Here is a 20,071-nt window from a genome sequence, read left to right as displayed (position 1 = left end):
AAGCATCTGTCTCCGAAGGAGAGCAGCATGCAAGGGACAACTAACTAACATTGGGATAGTTGTATGGTACTTAGCAGCAAATACACCAAGCATGCAATGTTACAGCTAGCATGCAAGGGACAACTAGCATGCAACAACGAGCATGCAAAGGACCACAAGCAAGCTAGGGACAACAAGCAAGCAAGATGCAGCCAACACATAGGTCAGTATGGCAATATGGTGCAACAATGGCACATAATACAGTACAGGGATGGGTACAGTCATGATTAATGAAGCATGATGAGATGCAGCATAGTGATGATGGGTGCAACATGGTGCAGCATGGTGAGGTGCAACATGATGACAAAATAAAGCACATCGATAGGTGAAGGAGTCACCTTGGAGAATCAGTTGAAGCAACATGTCTTCAACTGATCTCATGTATCATCTTCTTAGAGATGATCTATGCTCTTATATAAATAAGTCAAAGTGTTGACTTCTGTTGTAAACGTACTATCTCTCTCTCTTTATGCTGAACTATTGAAGAACATATAAGAATAATTGATTAAGGGTTTCCCCACATTGGGGTTTGTCCCTGGCTAGCGCCACATCTTGTGTCCTCTTGTCTTGGCTTGTCTTCTGCGGTTTATGTTTATGTTCTGTCTGTAGTTTACTTTAATGTTGATGTGATTGCTAACTTGGAAAAGATATTGAGCTTACTGTGAAAATTGAAATAAATTGCTCCAAGCATAGAACATACCTAAAATTAACGTACTAGATCACTTGTAATTTTTTGTGAAATTTGGTTAGGTTTAGGGGTCATTTTAAAACTTTTTAAATTTTCGCAGGGCAGAAAGTTGAATAAAATCTGAATGTAGAATGTAATAAGTGGTGTATAGAGAAGTTGTATGGGGAATGTGTGCTCAAAATTACACCTCTCACCCTCAACTTTCTTACTATGACACACTTTGAGGGGTAAAAAATAAGTTCTAGACCCTAAAAACCCACTTTTCCTAAGTTTAGTGGGAAATCTGGCAATAAATTAAACTAGAAATAAATTAAATGGAGAAAAATAAATAGCTCCATGTGACAAAATGACATGGAAATTATCAAGTCAAAGGACAAGTGGAGGATGATTTGGCATCTTGCATCATAAATACATGGCCCACTCAAGGAAATCGAATTTCTAGCAATAAATGAGGAAGCTGCTTACTTGGAAAATTCGAATTTGTGGAGTTAATGCTCATTTGGGAGAATATTTGGTAGAGATTTTTGTGGAAATTTGTCCCCACATGGGTTCCCACCCATCTACACTTGTCATTCCATCATGAAACACGAGTTTGCTCAAGAGGCCCATGCAATTGCTAGAGGAGGATCAACACATTTCTTGAGGATGAGGTGTCATCACATGGTTTGATCATGGAGTTTGACATGAGTTAACTCCTTGATTGGTTCACACTTGGATTTGCTTGTATGCACACTTGGAGAATTCAATTTTGCTTGAGAAGATCTTGATGCCACCTATGGAATTCAATTTCTTGGAGACCTCACACTTGGAGTTCAATTTCCTCCCTTGGGATCTTCTCCATGGCCATTTGTCACTTGGTTGCTATGTTGGGATTTGCTCCCATTTCTCTATATAATAGAGCTTTGTGCTCTCATTTTAATCCATTGTTACGAGCTATTGTGCTTGGGGAAGCTCTGCTCTTATGTACACTTGTTCTCAATTGCAATAAAAGACTTTGGGGTTCATTCATGAGTTGTTGTTCCATTGGAGTATGATGATTGACTCATTATTGGTATAATTTCCTTGGCTCATGCTTTGATCGATTTTATTTCCATATGCTCTTGTAGATTTGTTAATGTAAAACTATCTTGCATTGGCAATTGATTTAGAAGTATGCTCTAGGTGTAGAAAATCTCTAGTTATTTTCCAATAAATTTCTAGAGTTTTCTTATCATTGCTTATTTGCTATATCTATATGGGACTAATGTTTGATTGAAGTTTTGTACAAAAAAATCTTGTTGGATCAAATATCAAGTATGAGGAGAAGTCTTTGGAGAGACCAATCCACTCTTGACATATTCTCTAAGGATCTCTCATTGGTTCTTTGAATTCCATAGTTCATCTTACGAAGTGATTTTCTTTAACATAACTTGTATATAAGTAAATACTTCATAATTTAAATCTCTTTAAAATATTTTGCTTTAAATCTCTTTAAAATATTTAGCTATTTAAGAGCACTTCCCGAACTATGCAAGTGATGGGGTTCACTCCCATAACTTGATTTGGTTTTGTATATTATTTTGTATCATACTTACATGCTCTTTTTACTCTAATCTTGTCTTAGTTTTGCAGCCCATAGTTGGAGTTTTGACACAAGTGCCTTAAAGAAAGACCATTGAGACTCTAACTAACTCTTTTGTAGGACCTCTCAAGTATTCAATATCCATTCTAAGGAGGCTGTGGACACTAGAAACAGCTACAAAGAAGGCTAGGCCGTGGGCCTTGGTGGAGTTGGAAAATCAAAAAGGTAGAAATATTTTTTTTATGTTGATAATTACTTGTGATATTCTTATGTTCTTCTTTTAACTTGGTTCATCAAGCAATTACCAAAACCATAACATGAAGGTCAAAGACACTAGATGTAGGCGGACAACCAGGGCAAAATGCCTATCTAGGGGAAAACCCTGTTAACAACTCTTCCTTCAATAGTTTCACGAGATGATCCAAGACTCCTTTTCCTAGACTCAAACTTCCTCTAATCACCAAGTCAACCTTTCCCTTCTTCTGCAGATGATAACCTTGCAGCAACAACTTTGACCTAGATGCAGCAACAGATCTTCGACCTTGATAAAGTAGAACTTCGATCTTGAAGCAACAACACTTCAACCTAGAAGCAACAACAAAACTTCAACCTCGAGAGTAGAAATTTCGACCTTGATGTAGCAACATAAACTCGACCTTGATGCAACACTTTGACCTTCCAGCAGTAGCCTAGTAAATTCACATTTGAGAGAGAGAGATGACCCAGAAACTTCGATTTTGCAATCCTTCTCCTTCTCCTGCAATTTTGTATTCTTCTGCTTGCATATCGAACTTGTGATGGATGATTCTCCAAATGAATCGAACTGCCCTTATTTATAGCCTCTTCTGTGGGTCGAATTACCCTAATGTAGGCCGACTTGATCAGGTAAGGGCCGACTTGGTGTGGAAGTGACAAATGACTTATTTGACTCAATAATTTTTATTTTTTTTACATGATTCAAAAGCCCAAGAAAGGTCTCATAAAATGGACAATGACTCTAATGACTCAATATAAAACCTAGAAGTCTTCAATGGGGACTTTGACCTATAAAATGATGACCCAAGCATGAAACCCATGCTTTAATAAGTCATAATGATAATAATAAAAAATTCTTTTTCTTTCTTTTGATAAATACATTTCATTATGACTCAAATACAATTATGAAGACCGAACCTAGTTACATTCTTCAACACTCCCTCTTAACTAGGGAGGTATTCATAATTATACATATATATACAAGTACATGGAACATCTCAAAACACATGAACCACAAAGGGTTTAGACACATACTGTGCCACGGACTAAAAACTTGACCAGGGCAATCTATCCGGGTGGGACTAAGATGGACTAAAGCTTTCAGCCTCTCTAGGTACCATCATGCTTACTTGCTAACCATCAAACTAGGGAATTAGGTGCGTGATGCAAGGTCAGAGCTCTATGACCAATGCCACACTCCCTACTTCGGGAACTAGACATCAACACACAGGCTGACCAGATGTCCTCCCAGGCATACACAATGCCTCAATGCTCCAGATTATTCAAATCAGTAACAAATCTCTCTCGATCAATTAGATCAAGCATGTAAAATATGCTTCCAAAACTTTGAGAGATTTACCTGTACAAACACAACCCCAATTAGTAAGAACCTTTCAAATACACATAAGTAAACACAAACCTTCAGGGTCTTCAAACATCCTAATGCTGCTTCACAATTTATCCCAGTAGGACTTAGAGGCTTCCCAAATGAATCTTGATAGAAGTTTCCTCAACCATTCAACTTCCTTTCCTATTTCACATGCATCACCATTCTACAATCGGATCCTGCTTTACTTCTTTGAGCAACACCCCAATATACATTCTCAAATATCAAATAAAGTTAGACATATAACAAACTTGACTGGGCTAGGGTTTTGATAAGACAGAGAAACATACACCTAGGGTTTCATTCCTAAGAGCTTACTCTAGATATTATGTTATGAATATAATTCATAACAAGTAAATAAATAAAATAAATATAAATATTAAATAATCAAATTTAATCAGGTTAAATAGTCATTAAACTAAGTGAAAAGGCATGTCTAAAAGACATGCTCAGTCATGAAAGGATACCTACTTAGGTATATATAGGCGGGTCCTCATTGTAAACATTCATCACTTGTACATTTTATATATATAATAAATTATTATTAAATGCCTCTTGTGTATTTTTAACATTCAAGTCTACAGGCTATCAATTTTTATGCTTCAGTGGTGTCAGAGCCATGGCGCACAATATAATGATGCAAGTCTTTGAGCGTTGTTCACTGCATAATGTGCCATTACGTTCGTGTCCTAAATGTGTTGAATGGTTTACTAAAATTCAAGAAGCATTTCAACGATTAGAAAAATCATGTGCAGAAGTTAAAGCATGTCGAAAGGAAATTGATAACAAGGAAAATGATCTAGATAATGATTTCGATGAAGCTCATATAGATGGAGAAGATTATAATGTTGAAAATTCAAATGAAGTTGATCTTGATGTGGATGATAATGATATAGATCAGGATGATGATCCGGATGAAAATGATGTCGATGAAGATTATGTAGATCAAGATGATGATCCAGATGAAAATGATGTCGATGAAGATGATTTGGAATCTGTTGATGATGCACAGAGTGGAGTTGCAACATTGGCTTTGTTTCATTTATTCCCTGATCTGCCATTATATCAAATTGTTGCAGAACCTTATTGATCACTGTGTACATTGAATTCTCGAGGTGTATTTTGGATAGAATGTAGTTGTTGCTATTGAGAATATCAATCTGAAAATATGGTACAGTGTGGGGATGGGCATCGGATTTGTTTTGAATGTATAGAGAAGCAGGTTAATGAAATCCTTTATGGAGGTCTGAGGGCACATGGCTCTTTATCTTGCATCAGTATTGGTCACTGCAAGGAATCAATTTATTTTTCAGAGATTAGGAAAGTTATTCCAAATGATGTTGTTGAAAGATATGAATATCGCCAGGCCCAAGACGCTTTAGCTGAAGCCAAAATTGAGAATTTAATTTATTGCCCATTTTGTAGCATTCCATATGAAATAGACAAGTGTGCACAAGTTCTAGACTATCCAAACCCTAAGTTTTTAAAAGTTTCATGCATCCAATGCAAGGGGTTAGGTCACTAACCACTACTTTGTGAAGAGGTTGATAAAAAATCAACTGAAACGTCTCTTTATAGGGAAGTTGAAGAGAGGATGACCAAAGCAGTCCAAAGAGCAATAAGCATACAAATTAGTATGTCCATACCGATATATTATCCAGATCACATCCAAATAAAGAACATGGAAATTGAGAAAGATGAATATCTATGCAGTGTGAGTTTCTCCATGGTTTACGATACGGTGAATATAGCTCCCACCAGGTTCCTCTACGATCAGAACACTGTGAAGACGTGGATTGAAAAGAATCCACGGAATGCAACCATCCCTCAGACCCGACAACCTTTCGCTGCCACTAATATAACTCCCAACACTTCTCTCTGAGCAGAGATGAGACAACACTTCCAATGTGTCATGGGCAATGAATACATTGGATGGGAAATCATTCCTGACTATCCATAACCACTCTCATTGCATTACATCCAAGGACTTCTCACGGACGTTCGCCAACACTTTCCTAGTACAGACGGGAAGGAGAACTTGAGCCAAATGAACATGGAGAGTTGGACCAGTGTGTGGAAGCCACTGACATTTCTCCGCGTTAATCTATAGATGTGTGATGATAATCGCCAACTCTTCTTGTCTGATGAACAATCAGTCAAATCTTTATCAGAATTTATAGTAGTCTCCTATACTCAGAAGAGAAAAACTGAAGAATCAGACCTCTTTCACAGAGAAATTCTCCGAACAATTCCTAAGAAGTTTGTCTGTCTGATCAAAAACCTAGCCAGGGAAAAACCCCTATCTAGGGGAAAACCCAGTCAACAACTCTTCCTTCAATAGTTTCATGAGATGATCTAAGACTCCTTGACCTAGACACAGACTTCCTCCAATCACCAAGTTAGCCTTTCCCTTCTTCTGCAGATGATAACCTTCTAGCAACAACTTCGACCTAGATGCAACAACAAATCTTTGACCTTGATGCAGTAGAACTTCGATCTTGAAGCAACAGCACTTTGACCTAGAAGCAACAACAAAACTTCGACCTAGAGACAACAAAAATTTCGACCTTGATGCAACAACAGAAACTCGACCTTGATGCAACACTTTGACCTTCCAACAGTAGCCCAGTAAATTCACACGTGTGAGAGAGAGATGACCCAGAAACTTCGATTTTGCAATCCTTGTCCTTCTCCTGCAATTTCATATTCTTCTGCTTGTATATCGAACTTGTGATGGATGATTCTCCAAACGAATCGAAATGCCCTTATTCATTGGCTCTTATGTGGGTTGAATTACCCTAATGTAGGCTGACTTGATCAGATGAGGGCCGACTTGGTGTGGAGGTGACAAATGACTTATTTGACTAAATAAAATTCTTTTTACATGATTCAAAAGCCCAAGAAGGGTCTCATAAAATGGGCAATGACTCTAATGACTCAATATAAAACCTAGAAGTCCCTAATGGGGACTTTGACCTATAAAATGATGACCCAAGAATGAAACCCATGCTTTAATAAATCATAATGATAATAATAAAAAAATCTTTTTCTTTCTTTTGATAAATTCATTTCATTATTACTCAAATACAATTATGAAGACCGAACCTAGTTACATTCTTCAACATGTGAGATTGTAATTTTCAGATTTTAGAAATACTTCTTTGGCCTTTGAGGTTGCTAATGTTTGGAGGGATATTATAGCTATTTCTAGCTCTAAATCTTGTAAAACTTCCCTTCACCTTTTGGGCAATCCTCTAAGAGGATTTAAATCCATTGTAATATCATAATAAAAGATCTCTTTTTTCTTGTGGGAGCTTGGGTTTTTTCCCAAGGCATCCTTTCTCCTTATTTAGAAGGAGGATTTTGTGTGGGTGGATTAATTTTGCATTTCATTTTCTCTAACTTTCCTTTTAGCTCCTTTTGCATGCCTTAAAATTAACACAACCTCACCATCATATTTTGATATCTCAGTTAGATCTTACTACAAGTTCATTTGATGCTTTGCATTTCATTTTGCTTTGAAGTACAAGTTGGTATCTTGCTTTAGAGCAACTCACTTCTTACATGCAAGTATTTGGAGTTATGTGACAAGTTTAATTTAGTTGCTTAACAATTTGTTTTTTTTGGGATACAATTGCCTCAATGTAGGCTCATTTGCTATTTTGCTTTACCACTTATTTTCCAAGCATACTTTACAAGCAAACATTTCATTTTTTAACCTTTATCTCGTTTTCAATTGCTATAAGTTTATGGTTTGTGGCATTTACTTGGAGCAATTTACAATTCCATTTATTTATGAAGCTTATGTTTATATGTCTTGTACAAGGAGAGAAATTTTTCAAGTTGTATCATTGTGAGCACTTTCATTACTTGAGGATATTTCCTTTTGCGAAGCATGAATACACTTGCATCAGTTTAATTCACTTTCAAGCTAATTTCCTTTTCCAATTAAAGTGACATTTGAAATTTACTTGGAGCATTATTTCATTTCCATTATTTTGAATCATTGCAAATATCTCTTGGGAAAACTTACTTGCATTACATTTAGGCATTTTTAGCATAGTTTGCATTTTAATTCAATTAACCTCCAAGCATAAGCTTGGTTGATAGACATCATAGGGAAAATATTTTCTTGGAAAATTCTTCCAACTGGTACGAAGTAAGGTAAAGAGTGTGTGACCCTGCAGTTATGAAGGTGGCTTGTCCCCTTGTAGGAATGAAGGCACATGTTGGCTCGTAAGACTGAAGGGAAGGGTATCGTTAATGACACCATCGTGTCCTCAACCCCTCTTTCTTACAGTCACCCCAATTTTTACCCTTTGACAAGAGTTCAAAAGGAAGATCTCTCACTTAGAGTAGGCATTTAGCTTAAAATTAACCAAGATAATTGCATCTAACCTTAGTTAAGTGCATTTCATATTAATTCACTTTACTTTTCAAGCTATTTTACTTGCAATTTATTTATATGCTTGTCATGATGAAAATGCCTTGAATTGATTATTTTGTAATATCTCATTAGGCAAGTACCATATCTTTCATTTTGCAAGTGAAGTTTTAGCTTGTTTCATTTGCAAGTTATTTTATATTGCTTCTTTACATGCTTTAGAATTGTGAATGGTTATACTTTGAAAGCATTTCTTTGAGAGCAATTTTAAATCTTGCAAGTGATATCATCTTTTTCTAACATCTATTTGATTGACAGGGTTACTTGTGTTTCACTTTGAAACATTTCATTTTTAGAGCAAGTGTTATTTATTTTGAAGCAATATTGAAAGTGTTGGTCTTCTATGTTTTTCTTTGATTTATGTGTTGATAGTTATTTCGTTTCATATTGCTCATTATATTTGCTCATAATCTCAAGTAATCCAAATTAATGTTGACATCTCCTAGAAACCTCACATTACCTTTTAGCTGAGCTTTTCATTTAGAGACCAGCCTCCTTAGCTTACCTAGGAGAGAGCTTAAACAGAGAGATTTGGGAATAGGTGACAACCCCATCTCTTGATTTTGCCACCAACCACACCTTGTGGGGTTAAGGGCTTTTCTCACTAACTTAGGTGTGTGTGGAAGGCGACAACAACATGACCACTTTTTAAAGGAGTCAATTTGAGTTAAACTATGATTGACATCAATGTTGCAAGATCCGTCCCCCCTCGGATCAGGAGGCGGATTCGCGTCCCGGACGGATCTGCCACCGAGTCTACCGCAGAACTGCGGTTCTGAAAATTGGAACCGTATTTTTGCCAAATTTCCGCAGTTCTTGGAAAAACAGAACCACTACGGTTTCATCGGCCCAATTCGTGGTTCTGACATGAATCCAACGTGGTTCCGACATGGATCCCATGCGGTTCCGACACGGATCCCGTGTGGTTCCACCACAGATCGTGATCTCGGATCCGAGAGAGATGCAGGCAATTCTGCGGACTTGTTTATTTATTTTTTTGACTTGACTTGGGTTTAGGTGAGTTATGGAAAATAGGCTTGATGCTCCTTACAGGCTTCCTAGATGCTCCCTAATGGTAATGTTAAATTATTAAAGGAAAATGATGAAAATTATCTTTCATTTTCATCCTTTTACTTAAATTTTTAATATTACCATGAAATGTCTCAGTATGTTTGAGAGTGGTTCCAACCTCCTTTAACTTCATATGGAGAAAATAAAATTTTATATCTCATTCAAAATTCAGTAGGTTTAACAATTTTCATGGTTTTAGGATCAATGGGATTGTGGCATTTCATTAGATTAGATCTTGTATGAGACAATGTTATCGGAACCGAACCGGTCATCGAACCGAAAAACCTTTGTGACCGGGAACTGGTCGGAACTGGAAAAAAACCGGAAGAAAACCAGTTTACCCAAAATACATAAAATATTCATATTTTAAAGAAAAAACAGATATATTCATGTACATCCATATGAATCCAAACCATTTATACACAAATATGCAAAAGTTCTCACTTATATAGCAAGTAATAGTGCATATAACCAAAATAGCACTTAGTGCAAAACATCGCTAAAGCAAAAATGTTATAAACATCAAGAAGCAGGCTCTAAAAGGCCTTTATAGTCCAAAATAACATGCTAGATCATAGTATTATACTACATCCTACATTGCTACAAGCTACAACTATAGAAAATCAATGATCAAATCATCAATCATCATCCTCCTCATCTTCATCTGCAATGGGATTACGGCTTGATTCCCCTGGTCCTGAAGCTGCTACTGGTGCTTCTGATATATCTGCCTCTGCATCCTGTGGAGGTGGGTCCAAGTCCAACCAAGAAAGGTCTTCATTGTCAAATGTTGCTGGTTGACTCTCCACAACCCATTCTAATGTTGGATCAAAGTCACCCAAGACAATGTTGCTTGTTTCAGGGGTTTTATTCAACAATGGATTGCGCCTCAACCTAAGGTTGTACTGAACAAAAACCATGTCATTCAACCACTTTTGCTCCAAATGGTTCCTCTGGGAAAAAATAAATCTATGAAGTAGCTCAAAAATATTCCAACCCAATAGCTCTCCAAGACTCCAATCAACTCTTCAAATCTGCAAAAAATCTCCCTTAGAACAACCTTGCAAAAAACTCTTCGAATTCTCCTCACCGAACTTAGCTCAAGAAATGCAAGAGACTCGAATGAATAGTGTGAGTAGAATAGAGGGGGTGGGGTGTTTAAATAGCTTTAGGGGGGGGGGGGGGGGGGGGGGCGCTAGAATAGGTTTAGAATTTAGGAAAAATAATTTAAAAAAAACAAAAAAAATGAAAAAAATCAATTTTTTGGCCTGCTTGGATGCACGGATGTGGGGCCCACGAGCTGGCATAAACGGTTTGGAACCAGTCCGGACCGGTTTTATACCGAAACAGGCCGGTTTGGTACTGAACCGGTCATTTCCAGTTCGGAGGGCTGGTTTGGACCGGTTTTGCCTCCAAACTGGTCAGACCGACCGGTTTTTCCGGAACCGGTTCAGTTCCGATAACACTGGTATGAGGGTATGTGATTGGCATTTAATCAAGAGCACCAAGTCCTATATGTATCCCAGCGTTGGTGGTGTTGATTGTTGAACTCCTTTGTCATGGCCTTAACAAAAATGTACCCTTCACTCAAGTCAAAATCATTGATCAAACATGTTAAGCTTTCTCTACTACATTATAAGGCTTGGATTACGCCGTTTGATCAAAATTGGGCAATGTTGACTGATATCCCTAGAAAATCGAAGTAGAGGCAAAGGCTAGACAAGAGAAGAGGAATCTAGATTTGAGATGGTTGATGCTCGAATAATTAATCATTGATGTACAATGGATGCCATATCTCTCTTGTTTTATGTACAAATATGCATGTTTTCATATATTCTACAAATAATTTGGTATTTTGGATGTTTTTTTTTGAATATAAATGCATATATATATATATATATATACACCAAACGCTTCACTTCCTAGATTTTTGGAAAATGACGCTTTCGACGCTTCGATTCCAAAGAACGTTCCCACTTCGTGCACATACTGGACAATTTTGAGCATAATCTCCAAAGAAGCCTTGTGCTTGGGCTATATGATATGCATATTTTTCTTTCTGCTTTCATTTTTTGACCTTCATAGAGGAAAGAAGATGAAGATGTTTCGAGACATAGATACTATGTAGTTACTTATTGCTTTTAATTCAATAAAATAGATTTGCTGGAAGTGCCAAAATTCATTGTTATGGTCTATTCATCTAGGTGACTGTAGGCAGAGTAGAAAAGATGTGAAAGTAAAAGTGAATCTACTCCTTTGTATGATATACCAGTGACATTTGTTTGTGAGGGTTAGATTTATTGTATTGTCAATACAGTCATACACTTATCATATGCTGTGGTTAAAAATTTAGATTCTTTTCACTGTGGATTAGTTTGGATTCATCCCACTGTGTACTGATTAGGTAAGGCTGCTGCGTTTAACCCCACTCTATCAATGGGAGAGTCAAGATCTCATGGTTCCTAATTAAATTGTTAGATAATATTAAAATTCATTCTTGTTTGTTATTTAATAATGGAGCTTTCTTTAGTATTTAGGATGCCCTAAAGTTTCAAAAGAAAGACAAACCTATATAGCATGTTAGGGTTGTACCTGCATGGTAATTTAATTTCAGCGCAGATTGTTGTTGATGTCTGGCTGCACCTGATACATATTTGCATCTGAAAATTGGGTATTGCTGGGGTCTGTATCCTGAGAAGAAATGGTTGTCTGTAGTTTCTTGTTCTTTTTTCAAAAAAACAAAATTGATCTTAGACAAAAAGTCCTTAGTTCCAGCCCCACATGAGAGTTTCCTTTAGCCAACCGACAATCATATTTGCATGTATGATATATACTCTTTGGGGCTTCTTTATCATGTACTTAGTTCTTATCATGATTGTGGCATCATCTTTCTTTGTTCATGGCACAGTAGGATATTGTTGATTTGTAGTGATAGCCATGCTTTACTTTGATATTGGTCACAAGGCTTCTAGTCTTTTTTTATCATGTGCTTTGACCCGTTTTTGACTGGCATTGTCTTCCTATGTTCATGTCACAGTAGGATATTGTTGATTTGTAGTGATGTCCATGCTTTAATACTGGTCACAAGACTCTAATCTTGATCAGTGATAGCTTTATTTCTACACCATTTTTTGAAATATTGCACATATTACTTAAAAGTTCAAATCAGCACATCATGAAACAAAAAATTACGTCACACGAACAATAGGGGTCCCAGGAAAAGTCCACTATGAAAAGGCCAAAAATGCAAGACTCAACATCATGACAAAAAATATTGAGTTTGACTCTCACATGCAGAGCCAACTAATGCTTAAAGCTCCTCAATCTCCTAGGCTAAATGATGATGGGTCATCAGAAAAAGTAAATTTAAAATGATGCTTTCTCATAAAGCTGATAGCAATCAATACATTGAATACAAAGAGGCTTTGCAGCTGTCCCAAACCATCCAAGGTTCACCCAAACAAAGAAATGAAACTCAACTTGGAACCACATCTATAACATTTTCACAACCTAACATCTCCATAAAACATGGAACTATTTATTTCTTGCCACACAAAGCACAAGCAACCTTTGTCACATCTGCTTTATGGAGCTTATTCTTGATGGTGAACTCTTGTTAGAGTAGAAGCCACCCCCAAATTTTGTGCTTAAAATAAAAATCTGATTTCCAGATGCACTGACACCTCCTCAACTAGTGTGCCACATGATCCTTCACCCCTAATCCTTTTGTTCAAGCAAAGGGCAACATCTGTTGGAAAATGTAACTAGTTTCAGTGTTCATAATTGTCACTGTACTCATGTCATTATGTATATCTTATGTTACAAGAAAAAGAAGAAAGAAAAATATTATTTTCTAGCATGGGTTTAATGCTCCATTTAAATAGTCATCTAGGTCAAGCATGCATTTCATGCTCCTAGGGTTTGTCAAGTCAAGAAAATATTTATATTGAGTCAAGAGAGTCATTATCTTTTGTATAAGACCCTATTGGGCAAGTTGTAACATGTAAATAATTTATTTTTGAATCTAAGAAAGTCAAAAAGACCTCCAAGGCCAAGTTGGCCCAATCAAGAACAAGTCGGCCTAGAAGAGGCCTATTCGACCACATGAAAAGAGTATATAAAGGAAGGGAGCTCGATTCACTTGGACACACTTCTGCAGTTTGATCACAAGCAAGAAAGAAGAAGAAAAAGGAAGCGAAGGTCTAAGAGAAGGAAGCATCTCAAGAAGAGAACAAAAATCTGAATTTTGCAATCATTTTCTCTCACACGTGCGAAGAGTCTAGGGTTTTTGCAGTTGTTGCAGGGCCTAAAATTGTAGGCTGAAGTTGCAGACCTGATTTGAGGGCTGAAACTTTGATTGAAGCAAATCTTGAAGGAGTTGACTTTCATTGACTTTGGTGGACCTTGTCTTGTCTTGAACGAGATCGTTTGGAGGGGTGTCTTGGTTCTATAAGAAGAGGAGATTCTTACTGGGTTTTCCCCTTGGATGGGTTTTGCCTTGGCTTGGACCCTATTTCTGATGTATATTGTCTCTATTGTTTATGCTCTTGATAATTATTTGATGAAAGAATCTAATAAAGAAGAATAAGAAGCTAACTAAAGTTCATAAGCAATTATTAAGGATAAGGAGATTTGTTTAAATACTTGCCCTATTAGATTCTCCAACAACATCAAGGGTTTGTTGCAACATAACATAAATGTCCCGGATCACACAGAGGAAGGCCTTCCCATTCTTCCTGTTGAAGAATGTATCTAGTGTCGGTCTTCATAATTGTATTTGTCAAAAGAAAATTTTATTGTTAAAGAAATTGACTTATTAAGGCATGGGTTTCATGCTCGGGTCAATGGTTCTTAGGTCAAAGCCTCCATTGAAGGCTTCTAGGTCTTGTCTTGAGTCAATAGAGTCATTGCCATTTTTATTAGACCCTTCTTTGGCTTTTGTATCATGTAAAAAGAATTATTTTTGAGTCAAAAGAGTCATTTGTCACCTCCACACCAAGTCGACCTTTTCCTCATGAGGTCGGCCTGGATTAGGATATTCGACCCGCAGAAAGGCTATATATAAACTCATTTTGAAGTACACACTCAACAAGTTAGATCTACAAGAGAAGAGGCAAAAAAGAAGAGCGAAGTTGCAGGAGAAGGAAGAAAGAAGTTGGAAAGACTGAAATCGAGTTCTTGGGCATCTCTCTCTCACACGTGCGAAATTTTTGGGTTGACGCTGGGACCAAAATTTCTGAACTTACTGCAGGTCTGAATTCTGAAGCTGGGGGCCGAAATTCTAGATTGAAGTTGCATATGAGAAGCTGACACTTGGAGACTTTGGCATGGATCATCTACTGGAAGGAAGGGCTGACTTGGTGATTGGAGGAGGTCTTTGTCTAGGTCTAAAGGGTCTTGGATTGTCTCATATTGATTTGAATATACTAGTGGAAGAGTTGGACTAGGTTTTCCCCTAGGTAGGGGTTTTGCCCTCGCTGAGTGCCTACATCTTGTGTCCCTTGTTGTGATCTTCATTGTTTGGCATTTGTCTTGATGAATGAAACATAATAAATTGAAAGAAGAACTAATAAGAAGAAAAGAGCAATCACAAGAAAATGTCAAAGTCTAAGAGAAATCTACCTAAAGATTCTAATCCATATGATGCCCTAGATTTCTCAACACTTCCATCTTCAATCCCTCTAGAAATGACTTGACCCATGCCACTACATTTTAAGGGCACTTTTCATGAATCATGTGACAAAAGCCCTCTAAAATAAAATTATATGAACTACCAAACTCTTGGGTCCAGTTAAGAGCATGCTAGATTTTCCATTGTTGTTGATCTTGGTTCCACATATCCTGCCACAAAAAGAGACCTTTCCTTGCTAATCATTTGTGAGCCAACCCAGCAGAAATGCCAAACCTGACCATTGGGAGAAGGGAACGTCTAAATTGGCTGCGACTCCAAATCCTAGGTATCTTAAGAACCCTCAAATTGCAAGCTAGAATCTCATACTCAAATCTGATATTATGAAAGCTTGAACATTCTCAATCATGTGACAAAACTAGAAAGGATCTTTAATACCTTGGATGTGTTGATCTTGTTGAATGTAGCGCAGAACTAAAACTTGCCAAGAAGCCTCCTGCTCCACTGTGTGCACAGTCCATTTACCAACAAGAACTACTTCTTCTGCTTGTATGTCAGGAAGCCCCCAACCCTCTTGTCCTCCTGGTAATGTGCATATATCCCATGCCACGAATGTGAGCCCTTTTCTTCCCCCTGCTTGCCTGAAATAAAGCTTCTAAGAATGCATTAGAACCATTTGTAAGCTGCCTGCGAATGGAACATGCATGATGAATAATAAATGTGCCCTGATGCTAGAATCCTGTCAGAAACTTTTCCTGCAGGATTAGGAAGTCACAAGGTCACTCCATGCTTGGAGTTTCTTCTCAAACTTGTCTGTGATCCAATGCTGCAGATTGGCAAGAGAAATCTGCAGACCAAAATTGATACCAATGTACCAGAAGATCTCTCCAAGTTTAATAAACTTCCACTTCTGGTTCAACCAAAGAGAAGGATTATCCTGACCAACATGAAATACCTCATTTTTTTCCTCTCTAACAACTACTCCAGCTGCTTCTGCAAAAGTGTCCAAGCATAAAATGGTACCCTCCATAGATTGTTGAGTCAATTCACGGTTAATGTCAAATTATCTACAAAACGAACTGTAACAAGATGATTACCTCTAGGTAATTACTAATTACATACCCCTAATTACCCCTTTCATTCTAGCCACATCCAACAAATTATTGGGGGATCGGTGGCAATCACATGAAGATAGGGAGCAAGGGGGCAGCCAACTAGCTGTTCGTGCTAATTCTAGCTGATGCCCACGGAAAAAGAACACCACCTATCTTTGATAAAAAGAGCCAAACTCCAATGATTCCAGCATGTTAAGAATGAAGTCTCATTCAATTCATTCATTCGTTTTATCAAAAGCACTCTCTATCTAGAATTTTGTTCCTATTCACTCCTTGCAAACAGTTAAAATATTATCAAGAATAAATCTGCCTTTAACCAATCCAGTTTTACTCCTTGCATATTATTTGGGTGGCCAAAAACCTATCCTCCTGGCTAGGGCTTTGGCTAGAATTTTGTAAGACATTAAGAAGAGTAATTGGATGCCAACTTTGCACAAAATTCGTTTTGACCCCTTTAGGAATATGTTTGATAAAGCCAGCATTAACCATGCCCCCCCTTGCCACCACTACGCAATGCTTCTTGACACATTTACATTTGAGTTGGAGGCAGCCATGTGGGATCTCAATCTCCAGGCCGTGATGCAGCATGTGGTCAATTTCTACATAACATGTGCCTTTTTACTTCTAAATATGTAGAGAGTTGAGCTCCCTGACTGTTTCTATGCTTACAGTGATACTGATGAGTGTATCATTTATGTGGTGCCTAAATTAAAAAAAATTGAACTTTTTTTAGAACATTCTATTGAAACCCTAGCTTGGTATCATTTATGTGATGTATAAGTTTAAAAAATTTGAACTTTCTTATGTTAGCTTGTTAGAAGTTCTTGCAAGGTCACTGAATGTTGCAATTATTTGTCACTTCAGGGTTCAGTTGTTGTTATAAGGGGAGAGGGCCCAAAGGGTGGGCCTGGAATGCCAGAGATGCTAACTCCTACTAGTGCCATTATGGGTGCCGGTCTTGGCAAGGTAATTCAGTGAGCCATTATTGGTGATTATGTTTATTTAGCAATAAAGTTAATGGTATTGTTCTTTTATCAGACTTTCAGGTGCTTGAATTCGTTTTTGTGTGGCTTAAGCGTATGTTGGATCTGGTACCCACATGATTGCTAAGAGAATAGTTGTTTTGATCAATGCTTCTGTATTCTTAGGTATCAGTTGGCTGCTAACTTGCCTGTTTATGGAACAGGAAGTTGCTTTGTTAACAGATGGAAGGTTTTCTGGTGGCTCACATGGATTTGTTGTTGGTCATGTATGCCCTGAGGCACAGGTATGCCTTTGGATAATTTTGTCTAAAACAATACCTTTATACTTCTGTCCAAAATTGAGCTTTATGTTTGTTTTTTGATCAATCTTTAGCTTTTAAGCAGTGTTACATGAGTACAGTCCTGTAGGGGTACCGTATTTGGCATGTCCCTGTGTTGGTCACCCAATTGTGCACCTGAATTACCCGATACAGCATGGGACGTACCCAGCCATTCTCTGTGTTTAGCTCAATCTGTTTGAATGGACTGTTACAAGGTGGAGTTTGTCATAATGTCTCCAGTTCTAGCCTGTCTGAGTCCTGGATTACCAGCCACTATTGTGGCTGGCAGTTGAGCTGCCCTCCATCCAGATATTTGGAGGAAGTGATCCAGCAAGGTTTTCCTTGGGAAAAAAAAGAAAAATAATCTCTATCCTGAACATATTCAAAGCTATTATTGAATGCCTCCCTGTCTTAGTCATCTACAAGTGAAATGACCAAAAAATAGAATGAAATTCCTCATGAATTTTATGCAAGTTGATATATTTAGTATTATTAAAGCACTTTTTTAGACAGAATGGAAGAGCATGATAAATATTCTGGTGATGGATGATATTTTGTATTTAGCATTTATTGGAAAGATCTCTATTCCTCAACTACAATAGTACAAACTTTGAAGAGAGTGTATAAGGAAAATAAACATCAATAGAAGTGTCAGATATGCATAAGATTGTGCATGTATGAGCCTTTACAAGGGGAAACATGCAAAAACTCCAAGCAATTCTAAGAGCCATAGTCTACCTGTTATACATTTTGGAGCTTTTCCGGGCATATTTTCCAGTGGAATTTTCCCAGAATTCGGTAGTGATTTGTTGGATTCATAAGTTTGTGAAGTCCACATTTTGAGTGCATCAGTGGTTTTTCAGGGTGATGAATCCATATATATTCAGTCCGTTGACACCTAATCATTGGAATTGGGTGAATATATGTAAAATAGTGTAAATAATAAATAAGGAGAATAGGTATATGAAGAGACATTGGGAGGTGAAGCCCAAGAGTCTCTCCCTCCGTGTATATATCCATGAGCAATCTTAATGCAAAATACAATTCACATTGTGGAGTTATCTCCTGGCCTTATATGAGTATATGGAGGGTTGAATTAAGATAGGCTATACTTGTTTTACCCATGTTCCCTCATTTCTGTGTTACTTCGCTTTAAATTTGTTTACATCTTATCGAGTCTTACAAGTACAATAAATTATTCAGTAATTGTTTTTTCCATTATCTGTCCTTACAACTTTAGGTTGGAGGCCCTATTGCTTTGATCCAAAATGGAGATACAATCACTATTGATGTGAGTAAAAGGAGAATAGATGTGGCCTTAACGGAAAAAGAATTTGCCGAGAGGCAGGCAAAGTGGTCTCCTCCACCATACAGAGTTAATAAAGGAACATTGTTCAAGGTATTTTCCCATTTTATGGACATGCTTTTTGGTTAGATTTCCACCTGCCCCTTTTTTCCTTGCTTTGATGGTTTCTTTTATTTGCTTGCATGGTTTATTCTCATTCGAGATCCTCTTATTATATTTGCAGTATATCAAGAATGTAAAGTCGGCCTTTGAGGGCTGTGTGACGGACGAATAAAATGTTAGGTGATTTAAATGTTCAACAAGTTTCAGGTATTAAGGTGTGTCTCATGCAGAATGAACTTCTATTTTTATGGCTAAATTTTCTCCACTGAAGTTGTTCTGGAGGTGTCATTATTGTTAAGACATTTATTGAGGGATACAGTGCTTAAGGGGAATTTTCCAAGTATCTAATTCAACTTGAGTTCTTATAATGCAACCCAGAAGTTGCTGAGCTTTTCTTGTCAAGGGTAATGTTTGTCCTTTATCAATTTTGAAATCCATGTATATCCTAATTACTTCATAGAGCAAGAGCAATACGAACCACTTTCTAGTAGATCATCAAATAGTGAACTCTATAATGCTATTTATTTTGCAGTATTTGGAAGACGAATTTTAACATGTGAGGAAAATGAACCAATACCCATTATTTTCCCTTTTTATTCCATCCTTCAATCTTTTTAATTTTTGGAAGATTCATATACAGATTCATATAATGCATAAGAAACATATTGATGCATCTGTAAATCGGATAAGTTTATGAGTAGATTCTACCAATTGTAGCTGGACGATGATTCAGGCTTTTGAGGAAATTCTGTTTCCTAGCCCCCTTGAGCAGGTGGGGAAGACAGAAGCTTTTCCATGCGAAAACACAGGCAGCTATTGGATCTCACTTTGAACATTTCAGGCATTTGCTGAGTTATGGCATTTCCTCTGGCAGGATTTATGCCAGGGCGATATCTATATCTAAGATTATGTTGATTCAACCAGTATTGCTATTAATTAATTAAGGTTCACCTCAGGTGATATGATTAGTCGAGCAACCATATTGCCTGTTTCTGCTTTGTCATGCATCTTCAGGTGGGATCTCTTTGTAATTGTATAGTGATAGTTCCTTGTCTATGTGATACTAGAATAGGGCCAATAATAAATGATAAACCCCTTGAAGAACTTTCGTTGTGTCATACATATATTTCCTTATTTCCAGTGTAAGAGTTTGTTCAATAAGAAATATAGA

At 37.3% G+C, this 20,071-nt stretch overlaps 1 protein-coding gene across 1 annotated transcript in view; it reads left to right on the top strand.

Moving 5' to 3' along the window:
* Nucleotides 1-19,496, top strand: part of LOC149190757 (dihydroxy-acid dehydratase, chloroplastic-like) — a 101,568-nt gene extending 82,072 nt beyond the window's left edge. Inside the window, exons 11-14 of the mRNA XM_089412260.1 lie at nucleotides 17,054-17,155; nucleotides 17,376-17,456; nucleotides 18,733-18,891; nucleotides 19,022-19,496. Coding sequence (XP_089268386.1) covers nucleotides 17,054-17,155; nucleotides 17,376-17,456; nucleotides 18,733-18,891; nucleotides 19,022-19,072 — 393 coding nt within the window. The 3' untranslated portion in view covers nucleotides 19,073-19,496. The remainder of the gene's footprint in view (nucleotides 1-17,053; nucleotides 17,156-17,375; nucleotides 17,457-18,732; nucleotides 18,892-19,021) is intronic.
* Nucleotides 19,497-20,071: the final 575 nt, after the last annotated feature.

This window comes from Pinus tabuliformis, chromosome 3_1, assembly GCF_031772625.1.
Source record: "Pinus tabuliformis cultivar Carrire ecotype Pingquan chromosome 3_1, CPIR1, whole genome shotgun sequence".
NCBI lineage: Eukaryota > Viridiplantae > Streptophyta > Pinopsida > Pinales > Pinaceae > Pinus > Pinus tabuliformis.
This window is presented reverse-complemented; position numbering and strand designations above follow the sequence as displayed.